The sequence below is a fragment of the Primulina eburnea genome, unplaced genomic scaffold (assembly GCF_022965805.1).
Source record: "Primulina eburnea isolate SZY01 unplaced genomic scaffold, ASM2296580v1 ctg973_ERROPOS9739907, whole genome shotgun sequence".
NCBI classification, from domain to species: Eukaryota; Viridiplantae; Streptophyta; class Magnoliopsida; order Lamiales; family Gesneriaceae; genus Primulina; species Primulina eburnea.
The window spans coordinates 24,505-42,158 of NW_027331732.1; the positions used below are offsets into that span (position 1 = coordinate 24,505).

A 17,654-nucleotide genomic window follows, 5' to 3' on the forward strand; every position below is an offset into this window, starting at 1 on the left:
ATGTTTAATTATTTTATATAATTTTAGTTAATTTATATCCTAATTTTGATTATAACTCAAAATTCTTGCACATGAAATTTTTTTATTAACTTGAATATCTATGTGTGAGTGTGATACGTTGTTCTAGAAGTTTTCAACACATATATATATATAAATAACTATAATAAATTAAATATATTAACATTTTATAAAATTACACTAATTACAAATATTTTAACATACTTCTTTTTATTTTCAGATACAAATAATTTTCTTGTTTATTTTTTATTAATATTGAAATTTTTTTGTGTATTTTTAAAAATATCAATTATTTAAATAAACATGCATGTTGAATTGACTTGAATAATTGAAGTTTAATTACAATAAATTTATTATTCTTATTTATTTTCCTTCGTAAAATCAATAAGTAAAAAATATTATATTGAGAGAGAAAAATATTTGAAATAAATAAAAATTATTCACGTTCAATTGTTAGTTCAAAAAAGTTTAAAAAATCATAATAATAAGTTACAAAATTCAAAGGGTTCTATGAAAAAGTACAAATATCAATAAGAGTTATGCAAAATAAATTTACAAGATTATGTGAAAATATTTAAAAATATGTGAAATTTTGCAGAAGTTGGTAGAAATCTATCAACTCTATAAAAGTTTGTTATTTAAAAAAATCAACAAATCTATGCAATGAATATGCCCCCTAAGTTTATTAGCTAAAGCTGATTTGTTTACTTAAATTTGATTCGAAACTTTGAACTAAAATTATAATTTTAAAAATGGTAAAATTGTAATTTTAGTCTTATATAGCTTTCGTTATCTGTTCTGACAATTTTTTTATTTTTGGCATTTTTAATCATTTTTTCATATGAGTGTTAATGTGATATTATATATATCAGTGTTACATCACCCTCATGTGGTAACTAAAATAGTAATAAGACAACATACTAAATTGAAACTTGATAATATAGAGAATCACAAATGAAAAAAAATAATAAATAAATAAAGACATTATCAAGATTGTAGATAAAAAAAATAGAATTCTAGCTATCACAAAATAATGTATTTTTGTTCTTGTCAAAAAGTGTTTTTGAGTGTTCGTGAATGTCAACTTCAGCTTCAACTTCTATAACTTTTATCCATAAGCTAGAAATAAAAATGTGAGTTTTTCTTGCTTCGGTCCATCTATATTATTAAAATATTTATCATATTACATTTATTTTTAAAATAATTTTTTGCATTTCCATGAATTTTTCTATACATATTTTGTGGATTTATACAAATTTTGTCATTTTTTTTATTAATCTTATTTTTTTTTTCAAACATTCATGTTATAAAAATTAAAGTAATTTGATACAATATTCATAATGTAATAATAATTATATAAAAATTTTCTCAAAAAACTCAAAACTTTTAGCCGACATTAGCTTTAAACTTCTATTTCCAAATATTCTCTATTTTAACTTCTCACCAAAGTCAAAATAATCTCTATAATTAATAACTTTTAAATAAATAAAAGCTCTCCAAAACACTACATTAATCCCACAATAACTAAATCATCTAGCTCACCGTGGGTTATTTTAGGTGGATAAAATTCAATCCAATATATTTTAATTAAACATATAATTAATTTAATTTTATAGGAGAAAAACAGCCACCATCCCTGCTTTTATTCCCCATCGGTCCGTTCTGAACTTAAATCCGTTCTTTCGAAGAGAAAGGAAAGCACAAACGTGTGGGAGATATATACGAGAAATTGCAAAAACTCACAGAGTCTGTTTCACAGTTGAGTTTTTTAGATGAATTTCATACCCGACCTAACTAATGAAAAAATATTATTTCTATATCAAAATATTATTTTTCGCTCTAAATATGGTTCAGACGGTCACTTATATAGATTCGTGAGATCATCTCAGAAGAGTCATATTCATAATAAATATTTGCCTTAGATAGAGAGAATATATATATGTCATGTTTATTGGTAATTCTTATGTCTCAATCAATTCACACATGAAACACAATTATTTTTTTATTTATGATTTTATGAGATGATTGGTTGCTTCGTGAATGGATCACGAATAATGTCTCATATCGGCTAATTGCAAACTGCATACTTCAGTCGATAATGTTTGTAATATAATAAATAGATTTTTTTATACAAAAATTACCAAATGCTAAAATATTTTAATGTATGTGAACGCATTGCGTGCCAAGTGATATATGTATAAATAAAACCAACATGAAAATTGCATACAATTTCTTTGTGAAATATAGCAATTTTTGCAACATTATTTTATGAAAAATGATCTAAGAAATAAATTAAAATACGACTTGGCTAAAAAAATTAAACAGAAAAGTAATATGATTTATACTAATTATATTTGTATTATATTAGAAAATATGATGAAAAAATATTTTGTATACAAAAAGAGGTTATAATTGTATTAATATTTTTATAGGGAGATTATAAGCATTTTTTTTTAAAAAAATATAGGAAATTAATCGCCTTTTTTATTTCACAGGGTTATTATTATTATTTTTTAATATTAAATTTCACAAGAAAGTAAATAAGTAGCACTTCACAATCAACTATCCAAAATGGGGTGCGAGAGGTGATGTTTTGTTAGTGTTTGAAATTCAATTAATTATACACCGTCGTTAGCTAATACAAAGAAAAATAAAACACGCGAAAGAAAGAAATATAAGGATCCTAGTATTTATTTGGTCGAGTAAACAAATCTGTGAACCCGTCTCACAGAAGACTTAATCAGTTATTGCAAACTTCACTTCAAATTTATAGTTGCGTTTGAGTTGATAGATTTTATTTGGAGTGTGAGATCTGATTTAATAGTAAATTTAAAACGATACTATCTTATATGAATTTGAAATCCACCATGTTTATTATTGAAATCGCATAAGTTAATATCAAAATGGATTTGAAATTCACTCCAATTTTTTACATCCAAGCAAGTCAAAAAAATTTAAATTGATTTGAAATTTATATTATCAAATACATAAATTCAAATATAACCTTAGGCATAGTTTGGTACATGTGATAAGAGAGTGATTGATAAATAATCCTTCTTATCCCATGTTTGGTACCTTTTTAAAAAGCTCATGATAATATCACGGGCCTTTGATAAATAATTTTTTAGAAGGATAAAATATCCCTAATAGAAGGTGTGATAATTTAATCAAATGATAAAATACACTACAAATGACTTAATTACCCTCAATTTATAAATGATTTTTTATAAATATATGCTAGTAGGTAGAAATTAAAATCAAATAAATATTTTATTTATTTTTTATATATTATATAATATGATAATTATATAAATGATTTCGAGATAATTATATAAATAATTTTTATAAATCTCAATAAAATTATTATTATCATTCGATTATCCTTAAAAATTGATATTTGACTTGACTCACAAAACCAAGGGTTCAATTATCATATTATATAATATATAAAATTATGTAAAAATAAATAAATCATGCAAGTACTATCGACACATAAACAAATAAAAAATATGAACTTTAGCAACAACTTTGAAATTATAAAATTTATTATGATAAGGTTAATTTTGTCATTACAATCTAATATATAAATTTAATCACTCTTATTAAAATCATACCAAACATTAAATATAATATCCTACACTTTATTTATCCTTAACTTATCCTTATATTATATATCACATATTTATCCTATCATGTGTACCAAACTATACCTTAGTGAAGTAACAAAATCAAATTCAAATTTAATTCAGACTTCATCAACCAGCCTTGGATTTGCATTTTGCTGGTAAAAGCCCAAACTACGAAACTTCTGGGCCAATATAATATGATTTATACGGGATGAAGTCGTGATTAAAGTCAATGCGCTTCTATGTTCTAATCTTCACACGACTATTGATCTACCCTACAGTGTTCTGCAGTTCCGTGCGATTTTCCGGCATGAGAATTTAGATCGAGGCGAAACGACTGAAATTTAGCTGTAGCTTTGTTTCACATATACGAGTAGGTTCTGCGTTGCATTCGTGTAAATAGCATGGAGGATACGGTACAGGAAGTTCTCTTCGAGACGCGCCGCCACGCTTCGAGACCGTTCTGTTCCAATTATCCTCCGCAGCAACAGGTACTATCTTTATACTGAATTATCCTGATTTCGATAAGATTATCTTCCAATTTAATCGGTTGAATTTTGATGGCTCAAGCTAAATGAAGATGGTAGCAGAGGGAGTTTACTTTCGTTCCTCCCATTTCGAGGTGAACTCCATTTTCTTCGGGTTCAAGAATATTTTGATTTGATCTATTATGATTTAGTTATGAAAAAATTCTGTGCCTGAATTGAATTTTGCAAGATTGACATGTTTTTTTATCTACACTATCAGACGTCATTGCATTTTAATATATCATAACGCTCAATTAAATACAGGCAGTTTGCAATCAGTTAAAAAGGGTCATTCAAATGTCAATTTAAACAATCCCAGCAGGAATAATAAAATCTAACAACTCGTCAGTGCTCGTCATGCAGAAAAAATGATGGCTTAGTTAAAATGTATGTCTGTGGAGTTTGACGACTGGCCTATGATTTTATTTCTTCTCCCGTTTCGATAATCTATTAAAGGTATTATTGTGGGGATGTGTTAAGTCCTAAGAAGTTGCTTTAAGTTATGGAGTTGTTTGAAGTCTGCCTCTGAATGTTAATCCTGATGGAAGACTTGTGGTTCAGCGTGAAAAGATGTTGGAAAATACATAAGTGAGTTGCTATTGCTGAGACAAGGATGAATATAGTATAAGTGAGTTATTCAAATGGGGGAGGGATGAATATGGTATAAATTTTTTCTGCCTTGTACAGATCTCAGCATCAAAATGTGTAGTTGTTCCAATGGACTTATTGTCATAGTCCTTGTCAACAGAACAAAGAGTTCTTAATGGTGCCTTTTCTTTGGACTGAATAAACTATTTGAGTATGACCGGGTGTGCTGAAGATGAATGAAAATCTGAAATAATAAAATCATGTAATCTTTTCCCATTTGGTTCATGTTCCCTTAACTGGTACACCCTTCAAGTGACGAAGATCCTTTACACATTGATTAGTTTCAATGTGTTTATCTGATCAGCTGTTGGACCACCTCTATTCTTCATTGTGCGATAGAAGTTGCATTATTTGTGTCTTTCCGGTGCGTTTTTTAGTCCTTATTCTGTTGCATTTATTTTCTTATATTTTCCTAAGGCATTACTCAACTTAAAGAGAAATGGAGTGACTATAAGCAACCGAGAAGACCAAGAAGATTAGCGTCCTTGTTTGTGTCTGAAGAAGGTGATTATGTTGCTGTAGCTTCCAGAAATCAAATTACAATTTTGCAGAAGGATGATGATTACCAGGAACCGGTGGGAATTTTCCATTGTAAGATATACTGGTCTCTTGAATAAATGTTGAATGGTTGTAATTTCACAATAAAAGTTCTAGATGTATGCCAGTTTTACACTTTTACTTCAATTTCTCTGTAAAAATAGAAAAAGTGTATTTTAGCTATTAGATGTATGCCAGTTTTACACTTTTACTTCAATTTCTCTTTAAAAATAGAAAAAGTGTATTTTAGCTATTATACCAAAACAGTATAGTACTTTTGTTCCATCTGAAAAGAACTTTAAAAATCCTTAATTTAGTATTTTTTTCAAACTAAATACCTTTATTTTGAACTAATCTTTTCAAACTAAATACCTTTTTATCCAAACTCACCCATAATATACAGTAGCGACTAGCAAGAGTGAGTGAAATCATGGAATTTAATGAGGTGTACTTGAAAAATCTTCAAATGGATTTACATCCATTGGAATGATTTCACCTCTTTTGTATATTTTGCATGCATCGTACTTTTGATGTTGAAAAGTAAAGTCCATAGAAGTTTAATCATTAGGATAGACTGGCTCCATCATTGTCTCCATGAAACAAAAAATTAAAATTTGAAAGGTGGGCATTTGCACACCACACGATAGACTGGCTCTATTATTGTCTCCATGAAATCATCGTAGGATGATCTTCGCAGACCTCCAATGGTTTTTTTTTTGTCTGGAAAATATTTCCTATGTGTGCTGGTTTTCCATATGCAGGTGGGAGTGCTGGCACATTTACGTGCGGAACTTGGTCTGAATCTCATGAATTACTAGGTGTCGTGGATGATATGAATACAATCTACATTATCAAACCAAATGGAGAGGAAATAACTAGAATTTCCAAGAGGCATTTGCATATCACCTTGCCTATTGTTGGTTTGATAGTGAAGGATGATACTTATGAGAAATCGTCCCCCTTGTGAGCTTATTTCACTGAATATCTTCTCATATTATTCATTACATTCAAATCTGCAACTTGCAACTGATAAACCTTTCCACGAGTTCTAGCATTTGAACAACATAATATTTTTCAGGTGCTCCTTTACTATTTTTCTTTTGGATGGTTCATTTCATGATATTGAGATCTCTAAGGATCCAAGTGCATCCATTTTCTCAGCACAGGCCTTGACCAACACATCCATGCTAAGGCGTCTTCAGGATGTCTACTGCTGCGATTGTTGCCCAAAACTGTCTTTGCTTGCGGTAGTCAGCAGCACTGGAGATATCCAATCTACATCTAACAAGAGCTCTGGTATATTTTTCACTCCTTTTCTCCACTCCATGTCCATATGACATCTCACAATTTTTATTTTCGTTTGTTTATTTCAATAAGATACTGGACTTTTGGCAAGCAATTGTTCAAGGTAGAACTGGAGAATTCTACACAATATCTCAAGGTTTCAGAAATTATTATGGCATTATTTTTATGATTGTTTCTAATAATAGACACTTAGCTGTTAGAGGAACTTTGAACCATCAGAAAGAGTTGCTCATAGTTTGTGTACCGTCAATGGCTTTGACATGGTAAAAAGCAAGGTTCTAAAATGCGTGAAGCGTGACGATCAAGCTTCAAGCTTTACAAGTTCAAGCGGATTTAGTACGAGGTCTAGTCAATTAATAGATTAAATAACATATAAACACAAATTTTAAGAATAAATGCATAAATTTTCATGTTAATCAAAATCATAAGTTTCAAAATCACGAAGTGTGGGAAGTAAAACATTTTCCGATCGTTTTTAGGTCAAGTATTGTCTCTTCATGGAAGGATTCAACACAAATTTTATTTCGATGTATATAGGGTTTTATTTAAAAAAATCAATATTACTAAATATTTATTATTTAAAAGAAGTTTAAAAGTTAAAATTGTGTTTTTTCACGCTTTATACGCTTAATTAATATGGTCAACAAAGGGGTTACTGTTTTTTTCACGCTTTTGTCCAAAGTGAAGCTTTTCCCAACTTTGCGCTGAATCACGCTTATTAGAACACCGGTAAAAAGTGACAGTCACTAGTTTTGTTTGTCTGGAAATAGGTTTAATACAATTTTTGAACCCTCAGAAATTCTTGGTTAAAGTGCTTGTGGAACTTAGGTACCATTCCCCTCCCATATCATGTGCTATTTCTTTGGAGAAAAAGCAATGTCGTTAATATTTTATATATATATATATATATATATATATATATAGATGTATTTAACTTTATCTCACCTTTTCTTTTAGGATTTTGCACTCTTTCTCTATGGCGAAGGAAAAAAATAAACAAATGGAGCCATTAGTGTTTTCGAATTTTGAAGGATCATATTCCATACCTGAAATATACCATGCTCAACTAACTTATCCAAAGATACTATTTTCACTGCACAGAAAATATGGTCAAACAAAGGGGTTACTGTTTTTTTCACGCTTTTGTCCAAAGTGAAGCTTTTCCCCCAACTTTGCGCTGAATCGCGCTTATTAGAACACCGGTAAAAAGTGACAGTCACTAGTTTTGTTTGTCTGGAAATAGGTTTAATACAATTTTTGAACCCTCAGAAATTCTTGGTTAAAGTGCTTGTGGAACTTAGGTATCATTCCCCTCCCATATCATGTGCTATTTCTTTGGAGAAAAAGCAATGTCGTTAATATTATATATATATATATATGTATTTAACTTTATCTCACCTTTTCTTTTAGGATCTTGCACTCTTTCTCTATGGCGAAGGGAAAAAAATAAACAAATGGAGCCATTAGTGTTTTCGAATTTTGAAGGATCATATTCCATACCTGAAATATACCATGCTCAACTAACTTATCCAAAGATACTATTTTCACCGCACAGAAAATTTGTTGCTACCCTGGACACGGAAGGATGCTTGTTTACTTTTAAATTTGATGAAAAAAGTTGTTCTCTATCAAAAATTTTTGTTGGTGAGAGCCACAACTTAAAGGTGATGACTGAAACATCAAGCAGCGGGGCAGAATTTTTTCCTGATGTTGCGGATTTTACCTGGTGGACTGATGATATAGTTATGGTTGCAAAAAGAAACGGCACCATTGCCATGGTTGGCATTCTCAGTTGTGTAACTGCATCAGAAGAGGATGCTGTATATTCAATGCCCATTTTAGAAAGAACAAAGCACTACCCTGGACTTGTTTTTCTTTTAGATATTACCTCGCGAGAAGATAGCTTTAGATCATCTGATGCAAAGGGTGCTAGCCTTTTTGAGAATGTCACACTTTTGAGGCCTAATCAATTTGATGTTTCCAAGCTAGAATGGAGCTTAGTGTCACTGGTAAAAAGATCTGTTTTCGAAATCTATGATAAGATGATTAATGACCACAAGTATCAATCTGCTATTGATTTTGCTGATAGTCATGGACTGGACAAAGATAAAGTGCTGAAGTCACAATGGTTATCTTCCATCCAAGGAGTACATGAGATAAATACCATATTGTCCACGATTAAGGACCAAGTTTTCATACTTTCTCAATGTATGGACAAAGTGGGACCAACAGAAGATGCAGTGAGGACTCTACTTTCCTTTGGACTCCGGATAACAGACTTCTACAGATTTTCTGAGTCAGAAGATAATGAGTGTAGGCAAACTTGGGAGTTTCGTCTTGTAAGGCTCAAGTTATTACAGTTCAGAGACAGGCTAGAGACATTTCTTGGGATAAACATGGGCAGGTGATAATATGTGGTCACAGATTACCTTTATCTTATGTTTTGTAATTCATTTGTATAATTTTTCATCTGTGGTGCGAGAAACTTCATTCCCTGTGTTAAGGTTTAGTTTTCTCAAGCAGGAGTTTGTTTTGCTTGTAATATGGCTTACATAATCTGTTTTCATGTATGCAAATGTAATTCAAAATCATTTTGTTAGGATTTTGTCATATCATTAGTGAATGGGGTCTAAATTTTCACATTGTCAGCTGAAACATATGGATAAATCCTGAGAATTTGGGGGAGTCTGACACAATCTCCTTATGACCCGTCAGATAATTCCCTTAATGTGAAAATGTGATTGTCATGGAGTAGCATTTAATTCTTGGGCTACTTGTCCTTTTCATCCTTTTTACTTGTCAATTGGCTTGGTTATGAAATGAACGAACCAGGTCTTGCATCATTGAAGTTTTCTTTTCAATTATTACATCGAGAATAAAGATGAACACGTTGCTGTTTTTCATCCACCGTTCATTCTATACGGTTTACAGCATTCTTGTGTTTTCACTGACTTGCAGCTTAATGACTTAGCTTTGCAGGTTCTCTATGCAGGAGTATGACAGATTCCGTGATTTGCCTATTAGTAAGGTTGCTTTAGTACTTGCAGAAAGTGGGAAGATTGGCGCCTTGAATCTTTTATTTAAGCGACATCTTTATTCTTTGATTCCCTCCATATTAGAAGTTTTAGCTGCTATACCTGAAACAATTCCAATTCAATCATATGCACAACTGCTTCCAGGAATTTCTGCTCCTTCAACTATTGTCCTCCGTGATGAGGATTGGGTTGAATGTGAGAAGATGGTATCATTTATCAACATTTCTCATAGTAAGCATGAGACTATCCAGATCATGACTGAACCCATTCTTATGAAATACGCAACATTTCAATGGCCGTCCATTTCTGAACTTTCTTCTTGGTACAAGAAAAGAGCTAGAGAAATTGACGAGTTCAGTGGTCAGATAGACAGTTGTATGCATTTGGTTGATTTTGCGATTGATAAGGGGATCCCTGAATTGCAGCAATTTCGTTGGGATATCTTTTACTTGCAGCAACTTATATACTCTGATGAAATTGAAGATGAAAGAAACTTTTCTATGAGCCTTGCTGCTTGGGAACAATTACCAGATTATGAAAAATTCAAGTTGATGCTAATGGGTGTCAGAGAAGATAATGTAATTTCTAGATTAGACAAAATGGCACTTCCATTTTTGCACAAGGTTCTCTCATTGAACACATTTTCTGAAGATGAAGGTCCATCTGGTTGTCTGGTGCTAGATAGGGATGTAGATTCATTTTTGGACAGATGGCTGAAGGAAATTGCTGCACAAAATAAATTAGAATTGTGCTTAATAATAGTCGAAGAAGCATGCAGGGGCTTTGTAAACAATCGGCTTTTCAAAAATGAGACACAATTGGTGGACTGTTCTCTCGAATGCATATATTTATGCACTGATGTAAATCGGTGGAGTACCATGTCTGCCATTCTGTCTAAACTTCCACAGATGCGAGGTAAATTTCTAAGGACAACACTCTTTAATGGTTAATCGCGTATAACATTTTACTTATAGTCTTGACCGGGTGTATGCATGTCAATCTCAAATATATGTGCCTTCCATGTGTGCATTTGAGTACTTCAGTGGGAATTACCAAGTACTTAAGATGACCCTAGGCTGGTATTGTGGTCAATTACTCCAACCCTTTTCTAGAATAAGTTATTTTGGACAATATCTTGAGACTTTATCTAAATGAAAAATAATGATATAACTTCTGGCAGGATGAGCTGTGACTTTCCTGGTTTTTCTTATTTCTTTAACACAATTAATCCCAAAGTTTACATAGAAAATCAAGTAAAGGTAAAAATGGTTAAAATTTAAGTTCACCAAATGAAGAAAGTAGAAGGTTTAGTTTAATCCTCTAGTTGATAGCAATGAGAAATTAAGGGGTGATGGAAGTAGAAAATCTTAGTTTGATCTGTGAAAATATATGGGAAATATAGTAACTCATTTGTTTGCAAAAAATTCTGAATCGGTAGTTTTGGATTGTCTTAATATAGTGCTATAATATCTAAGTTTTAATTGAAGTTGAAGTGCTGAATATCACTGAATGTGTTGACAAATCTTGCAGGTGAAGATATCAAGCAAAGACTCAAACTTGCGGAAGGCCATGTTGAAGCAGGGAGACTTTTGGCGTACTATCAAGTAGTTCTGTTGCTTGATGTCGATTAATTTTTTCTTGGTGTTTTTGTCTGTCGGTGTTAGTAATTTTTCCTCACTTTTTGATATTCTTTTTTTTTTGTGGATACTGAAAAAGGCCAATGTCATTTACATGTCTTATCTTGTCTGCACTCTTATATAGTGATGCCTTAAATGGATTCTCTCTTTCCAACCTGTAAAATAAATTGTTCTGCTTCATGAAGATATCAATCACCAAAGAAAAATATTGACATTTAATGGTATTGAAGGGAGCGATGGAACATGGAATGCCTTAGACGGCTTTTCTGTTACAACGAGGAAAATTTGAAGTGAAAAGAGGAATATACAGCTTGTCTTGAATCTGGTGCATATTTATTAGTTATCTTAATATCTTAATACAGGAAAACTGGACTACGAAGTGAGTTTTATGCTTCACTTGGTATTTTGAGATCTGCTCTTTCAGAAAATTTTTGCAATGTTCACCTTTATAAAGAGAATACCTTTGTAGATGTTCATGCCTGGGGACAATCAGTTTATTCATTTTTACATGTCATTATACCAAGTGCATGTTTTTAAAGATTTTTTTTATTCGTGATCAGGTTCCAAAGCCCATAAGTTTTTTCCTGGATGGATGCATAGATGAAAAGAGTGCAAAACAAATTATTCGGCTCGCACTTTCCAAATTTACTCGTTCACAGCCAGGTCGAACGGACCATGATTGGGCAAACATGTGGCGTGATTTACAATCCCTGCAAGAAAAGGCATTTCCTTTTCTAGACTTGGAGTACATGTTGGTCGAGTTCTGCAGGGCTTTGCTTAAAGCTGGAAAATTTTCACTAGCAAGGAATTATTTGAAAGGCACCAGTTCTGTTGCGTTGGGAACAGAGAAGGGAGAAAATCTAGTTATCCAAGCAGCGAGAGAGTATTTTTATTCAGCACCGAGCCTTTCTTGTCCTGAGGTAAGTCTTAATACTTCTTCCTATTAACTGGAAAGTACCACGGGATGGATTTAGTTGTAGATTATTTGCTAAACAATTTAACATTTTTGTGTAAATTAATTTCATTAGTCTTATCTGGAGTGAAATTCTTGTACGAGGCATAAAAGCAGCACACTTTATAGTGTCGGCTGGTGGCATCTTGTTGAGCACCTTCAACTGTTTATCATAAAACTTTACGAAATTATTGCAATAATCATGCTGTTCTGGGTTTCTCATACAGCTAATTAGCACGAAAATTCAACTTAAACCAATGTGTTCTTGCTAGTGCTGCTATTTGCTACTCTTCTGGCTGCTCCAGTCATGCATTATTTAGTTACTCTGAATTTTAAATTTACCATTTATTCCATGATACAACATTTCCTTTAAGACTCTTCTTTGCAACCTTCGAGAGTTAAAATTGCCTATATTGTCTATTCTGATCCCTGCTTTTAAAATAATTGACCGAATCTTCTGGAATTTATATCCAGATCTGGAAGGCCAAGGAGTGTCTTAATATTTTTCCTGGCAGCAGAATTGTCAGGGTAGAGGCTGATGTCATTGATGCTGTTACTGTAAGACTTCCAAATCTCGGAGTCAACCTTCTCCCAATGGCATTCAGGCAAATCAAAGACCCTATGGAAATCATTAAGTTGGCAGTCACAGGTAAAACTGGAGCTTATCTAAATGTTGATGACCTTATTGAAATTGCGAAACTTCTTGGACTGAGCGCACAGGAAGATATCTCAAATGTTCAAGAATTTATTGCAAGAGAAGCGGCATTTGCTGGAGATGTACAGCTGGCTTTTGATCTATGCCTTGTGCTGGCCAAAAAGGGTCATGGCTCCGTTTGGGATTTGTGTGCTGCAATTGCCAGAAGTCAAGTCCTTGAGAGTATGGATTCAAAATCCCAAAAACTGTTGTTAGGTTTTGCTTTGAGCCATTGTGATGAAGAATCGATAGGGGAGCTACTCCATGAGTGGAAAGATCTCGACATGCAGGATCGCTGTGAAACTTTGATTACATTAACTGGAAGAGAACCTTCGGAATTTTCGGAACAGGTTTCCTCCTATAGTGGTAGTTACTCGGGAACAGTTGATGTCAGTTTTGAGGATCAGGAAGCACAGTTTGCTAAGGTTAAGAATTTTATTTCAATGATGGCTGAAAATATTTTCTCAGAAAATGGAATGGATTGGGAGTCTTTTTTCAGAGAGAAAGGGAAACTTGTATCTTTTGCTGCATCATGGCTCCCATTTTTGCATGACTTGAGTGAGGAGGCAGAATTCGGGAAAAAAATTTCTTCAGATTCAGTTTCTTCGTACCAAAATGTTAGCACAAGGACAAGAGCAGTGGCGACTATTTTATCGTGGTTGACAAGGAATGATTTTACCCCGAGAGATGATTTGATTGCCTCACTGGCTAAATCAATCATGGAACCACCTGTTTCTGATGTGGATGATGTTATAGGGTGTTCTATTCTCTTAAATCTTATAGATGCCGTCCGTGGAGTTGAAATAATTGAGGAACAACTGAGTTTTAGGGGAAGCTATTATGAATTTTCCAGCCTAATGAACATGGGGATGATATATAGTTTGTTGCACAATTATGGCATGGAATGTGAGAATCCTTCTCAAAGGAGAGAGCTGCTGATTAGCAAGTTCAAAGAGAGACACAAATCACTCAATTCAGGTGATCTTAATGCCTATAAAACCGTGAAAGACTTTATTGTACAAGAATTTTATTGGTGATAAGTTTTCGTTTATCTTCTAAATACTTTCCTTTTGAAATTTATTATCATTAACCTCTCTTTATATCAAATACAGATGAATGGAATAATGTGCATGAAGCACAATCAACATTTTGGAATGAGTGGAGGGTCAAATTAGAACAACAGAAGCATCTAGCAGATGAATCGAGAGTCCTGGAGAAAAGTAATTCCTGGTGTGGAAACCTCTAGATTTTTTTCTGGAGACATGGATTATATACAGGGTTCTGTGTTCTCACTTATTGACTCGGTTAAACTGGAGAAGAAGCATATATTGAAGGATGCTTTAATTCTAGCTCATACCTATGGCTTGGATCACAACAAGGTTTGCTTATGTGCTGTGTAGTAAGTATAAGCAGTTAAAAACTTTAATATTTTGACATCTTGAATTTTTTTTTTTGTCATTGTTGATTTCAGATGCTTCTGTATTACCTGGGTAGTATACTTGTTTCTGAGGTTTGGAGTGTTGATGACATCATGGAGGAAGTTTCACATTTTAGGGAAGAAATACTTGCTTCTGCTGGAGAGGCCATTAAAGTTATTACATTGTCTGTCTACCCTGCATTGGATGGGCGCGACAAGCAGAGGCTTGCATTTATTTACGGTCTCCTCTCTGACTGCTATTTGCGGCTTCAAGAGTCGCTAGAATTACCTTCTGCAATCGAGCGAAATCAACCAAGTGCCTTTGGGCTTGCTCAGTTTTGTAAAATTGTTGAGAAGGAATGCACTAAGGTCTCTTTTATCAAGGACTTAAATTTTAAAAACATTGCTGGATTGCAAGATCTGAACTTGGGTTGCTTAAATAGTGAAGTTTGTTCTCAAATTGATGAAAATAACTTGGATGTATTAGCTACAATGGTTCAGAACCTTACTCATATATACGGTGATACAGCACCTGAGGGTCTTTTATCATGGAAATATGTCTACGTGCATTATATATCGAGCTCTTTGGCAACTCTAGAAGCTATAGCAGAGAGGGAAACTCATTTTCAGTCGTCTGAAGAATTGCTCATCTTCATAAATAAAATTGAGCTGACATATGATGCTTGTGGAAAGCATATTAGATTTGTGGAACATCCAGGTATCTTGGACATAGTGAAGCGCTTTTTTACTGCCATCTTCCCTGCCCATAAAAAAATCTGGAACTTTCCTTTCGACTCAACTGGGAAAGTGTGTCTTATTAAACTTATAAATTTCTGGCTCAGATTGATGAATGATATGGAGAAGTTGGCACCATCGGATATTTTAGGCCAAAGGTTTTGTTCTAAATGTTTGGCAATGTGTCTTGAAGTTTTCTTGAGTTTGCTGGACGAGGAGATGGTATCTCCTAATATCGGTTGGGCCACTGTGCTTAACTATGTGGGTTATGGTGTTATATGTAATGTTGCTGTTGAAATCTTTAACTTCTGCCGAGCAATGATTTTTGGAGGCTGCGAATTTGAATCCATCGATCGCTTGTTTACTGAAGTTGTATCACAACTCCCACCTGGATCAGAGTTGACAGAAACGGCTCCCAAAAGTTTTCTTAATGTTCGAGATCTTCCAAACCTGTATCTGAGTATATTGGAAACTATTTTGCAAGAACTAACCATTGGGTCCAGCGAAAATCGGAGTCTACATTACTTGCTATCGTCTCTTAGTAAACTCAAAGGAGACTTGGGCAACCTAAGGAACGTTAGGCTTGCAGTTTGGGATAGATTGTCGATTTTCTCCAACAACTTGCAGCTACCTAGTCATCTTCGAGTGCATGCCTTGGTGCTCATGCAATTTATCTCCGGTAGAAAAAAAAATCTGGAATTGCGGTCTTTCGAATGGCCAGCATATCTTTTGCCTTGGGAAGGATGGGATGATATGCAGGATCGAACTGCAAATCCTGAGAATTCTGCTGACGAACCAAACGCTAAAGACGTTTCGATTACCCTGGTGGCCCTTAAATCTTCACAGTTAGTTGCAACGATCTCGCCTAACCTGGATATAGTTCCAGAAGATATCCTTTCCGTGGATTCTGCTGTTTCCTGCTTCGTAAGAGTGTCAGAATCAGCCACTACTGCATTGCATGTAAACACATTGTTAGATGTGTTGGCCGAGTTGGATGGGCTCTTCACGACTCAAATAGATGAAGGTGCTTCTGCTGAGGTGGCTGATGCTGCAGATAACTGGAGCAACGATGACTGGGACGAAGGCTGGGAAAGCTTTCGAGATGAATCGACAGATAAAGAGACAGAGAGAAGCAACACTTTATCGATCCATCCCCTGCATATTTGTTGGTTGACGATTACAAGGAAAATGATTACATTGTCCAGTCATAACGACTTGTTGAGATTGCTCGATCAAAATTCAACAAAAAGTCATGTCATGTTACTGGATGAAGATGATACTCGTAATCTGACCGAAACTGCAAGAGAGGTGGATTGCATTCTGGCTCTTAAATTGGCGTTAATGCTTCCATACAGAGCAATACAACTGCAGTGCTTGGATGTCGTCGAGAACAAGCTCAAAGGAGGCATACCAGATAATTTTACTCGGGACCGTTTCTTCTTTGTTCTCGTATTATCTTCTGGAATTTTATCCACTATAATCACCAAAACCTCGTACGGTACCACCTTCTCTTTCCTTTGCTATTTGGTCGGCAACTTTTGTCATCGGTATCAGGAGACTCGATCATCAAGTAGCAGACATGATGGGATCATCTTAGGTGAGAAAAACAAAGAAAATTTCGATTCTCTGTTCGTGAAAATTCTCTTCCCATGGTTTTTATCCGAGCTTGTGAAGGCAGATCAGTCGTTTCTAGCAGGAATGATCATCACACGATTCATGAACACAAATGCTTCCCTTAGTTTAATCAACATTTCGGATGCCTGTCTTAGAACATATTTGGGAAGAGAACTCCAAGAACTCCAAGCATGGGAATCGACCTGGGAGCAAACGAGCTCCCAAGCATGGGAATCGACCTGGGAGCAAACGAGCTCATGTGATGCGTTGTCGAATACTATTGCCGGTTTGGGAAGCAAGTTGGGGAATTTGATCCAATCTGCACTTTCTTTACTTCCAACTTAGACTAGAACTAGATAAGCTTTGTGCATGTCACATTTTTTGACAAGTTCTGCCGAGAAAACGTCGCTATTTATTTACTTATGGTGTAGACCACGGGTCTTGTACAAAGATGAGTTTGTATTTTCATCGAACTTGAGGGGTATCAAATTCGGTGGTTAATTCAGACATTTAAGATTTTGTTTTTAAAATAACATAAAATTGGTTTTCCGTTCAATCTGGTTAACCGAGCTTTAAAAAACCGAACCTTGGTTAAAAAATTTAAAACCAAAAATCATCGGTTCATACTGAATTTTTTGTTTCGGGACGGTTAACCGATTAACACCCCATTATTAATCATTGCTTCATTATATAGTAAAATTCTTTTCTTAAAACGGACAACCAAATAAGATTTTATAAATACCTTGAAAAATTAATAATTCTTTGATCTTAAAACATCATCTAGCTAAAGAAAATAGGTTAATGTTCGCTAATATATGAGATTTTATCTTGTTTTATTTGAGAAGAAAATGATTTTATTTATTTTTAGATAAATTTTTTAAAAAAAGATTTTGTCCAACGATCCAGATA

General features: G+C 33.7%; 1 protein-coding gene across 1 annotated transcript; it reads left to right on the forward strand.

Annotated features, from left to right (window-relative positions):
- The first annotated feature begins 3,894 nt into the window (after positions 1 to 3,894).
- Positions 3,895 to 17,254, forward strand: LOC140822658 (MAG2-interacting protein 2). The gene is given in 13 exon segments (XM_073183484.1): positions 3,895 to 4,135; positions 4,215 to 4,266; positions 5,237 to 5,410; positions 6,118 to 6,319; positions 6,435 to 6,652; positions 8,072 to 9,065; positions 9,641 to 10,611; positions 11,218 to 11,300; positions 11,894 to 12,253; positions 12,760 to 13,957; positions 14,092 to 14,195; positions 14,197 to 14,358; positions 14,451 to 17,254. Coding segments are annotated over 13 exon segments (7,245 nt in total). The 5' UTR covers positions 3,895 to 4,048; the 3' UTR covers positions 17,091 to 17,254.
- The last annotated feature ends 400 nt before the right edge of the window (positions 17,255 to 17,654 follow it).